This window comes from Pollicipes pollicipes, unplaced genomic scaffold (genome assembly GCF_011947565.3).
Source record: "Pollicipes pollicipes isolate AB1234 unplaced genomic scaffold, Ppol_2.1 Scaffold_3087;HRSCAF=3621_pilon_pilon_pilon, whole genome shotgun sequence".
NCBI classification, from domain to species: domain Eukaryota; kingdom Metazoa; phylum Arthropoda; class Thecostraca; order Pollicipedomorpha; family Pollicipedidae; genus Pollicipes; species Pollicipes pollicipes.
The window spans coordinates 46,890,423-46,892,409 of record NW_023596225.1 but is presented as its reverse complement, the minus strand read 5'-3'; the positions used below and the strand labels follow the sequence as shown (position 1 = coordinate 46,892,409).

Below are 1,987 nucleotides of genomic sequence, written 5' to 3'. Positions count from 1 at the left end.
TATGCCCACGATTCTTCTGCGCACTTCATAACCTGCAACAAAATTTAACACCGAGGGCACATTCACATAGCGTGGTAGCTTCACCACCTGGCGACACTCTTAACATAGTGCACTTACTTAGCACGGTTCGGGGTCGCTCCAAAAGAAGGGAGATGTTCTCACCCCTCAGAAATCAGCGGGCCAGGGGGTGTTTAACAGGACAATGCACTGAATTAACCACTGTTAGACACCATCCAGCGTAATGCCTTCACACGACACCACTTAAATTGATCGCAGAAACTCTGCTTCCGGAAATAACTGTTTTGAATCCCTCTACTATCTCACTGAAAATTTCGGCAGCATGTAAGGTGAAAAGTTGCGAATGACTCACAAGTACCTGCTAAATAGTCATTATAGGAACAGCGACTGTGGGAGGTTGCCTTCGGTCTATATAGACTGTCTTTTCTGACAACCGGCTCAGAGACATTTGAACGGTAGAAAACTTAGAATAACTTGGGTCAAAACAGCAAGACTCGACCAAATCTTTTTATTGCAGTAGTACAGAGGGCAAAAAATGAAAAACATGGTGGCACAAATATGAATAGATTTAAAAGGGCGGGCCGTTGTCACCATGCGGCTAGTATACAGCGGACTTATATGCCGGGGCGGCATTGCTGTAAGCAGGCTTGTGGACAGGCTTGTAGGCAGGGGCAGCAGCCTTGTAGGCAGGGGCGGGGTGGTACTCGGGGTACTTGGCCTCTCCCTCGTAGGTGACCTCAGCGTTGTAGCCGCCGTAGTTGTCGACGACGTACTTGACGTGCTGGACACGGCTGTCGGGCAGAGCCACCGAGTAATATCCCTTGGTGTTGTGGCCATCGCTCTCCTCCTTCTTGGCGAAGTTGGTGCCCGTGTAGTGATCGTTGACAGCGTAGTCGTAGGCGAACGGCTTGGCCTCCTCCTTGTAATGGGGGTCCGGGTGGTAAAAGGCCGGTTTGTAGGAGGGGGCCGGGTGGTAGGGTGACGGAGCGGACTTGTAGCCCAGCGTCTCCGGTGCCGGGGCGGCAGCGGCAACAGCCAGCACGGCGGCAATGACGAGGCCCTGTAATGCATTGAGAGTGTAATTGACGGATGAACCAGCCAATTCAGCAGAGCTGTTTTGCACGATATATACTAAAACATTGCTATCTGTGCAATGCATATCACATCGCTAAGCCCGGAGTGTTCTTGGCTTGAAGTAAACTCTCTAGTAGCCAGCAGAGCACCATATAAATGGCATCATCATAGTACATACCTTCATGGTGTGTTCTGAAGGCCGGGTGTACAGTGCAAGTGGTGTCGGCTCCCTTGGTGCTTTCGCTTTTATAGGTCGGCCGCTAACCACTGATAGGCGGTCACGGTCAGATTTCAGTGAACGGACACGTCCAACGGTGTCACCGGTTGCGCCGACGAATTGGCAAGGAATTCCTGGAACACGCCCATCTCCTAGAAGTAGACCATGATGTGACCCATGCAGTTGCACATGTACACCCCATTCAATTTCTGCAGGTAAGTCGGAAGATAAATGGGCTGGAACATATAGCTTATGACTCAGCAGGTTCGTACTGATCTTTTTTTGGACTTGCGCTGAACCCAAGGCGAACATTTTGACGCATTCGTTTGATTTTGAATCATTCATTTGAGATCTTTCAACTTCTCTCCCATCCCCAGCTGACAGCAGTTCTCGCCTCCTCCAAAGCTTTTGGCCCATTATATCGCATCCAATTCGCTACCTGTTCGGCCGTATTTCGTCCGAAAGCAATTATATAGTGGGTTAAGTCCAAGGAGAAACCAGAATATGGGGGAATAGGTATCGTGTAGGGTTATGAGGCTGAATGTTTAAGAGCGCTCATGTCATTAGGATGCTCTCCCTCCTCCGCACAACATTCAGTACAAAGGCAAAGACGGAAAAACCCAAAAGCCTCAAAGCCCAGGGTTTCCATGCTGTCGAAGCTTTTTGCAGGTAGGTTAG

The 1,987-nt window shown here is 49.8% G+C and overlaps 1 protein-coding gene across 1 annotated transcript in view; it reads right to left on the bottom strand.

The window, feature by feature from the left end:
* LOC119090281 (cuticle protein 7-like) overlaps positions 1–1,276 on the bottom strand; it is a 6,783-nt gene extending 5,507 nt beyond the window's left edge. Inside the window, exons 1-3 of the mRNA XM_037213065.1 lie at positions 1,271–1,276; positions 905–1,024; positions 650–691 (exon numbers count right to left, since the gene is read on the bottom strand). Of these exons, the coding sequence (XP_037068960.1) occupies positions 650–691; positions 905–1,024; positions 1,271–1,276 (168 nt within the window). The remainder of the gene's footprint in view (positions 1–649; positions 692–904; positions 1,025–1,270) is intronic.
* Between the last annotated feature and the right edge of the window lie 711 nt (positions 1,277–1,987).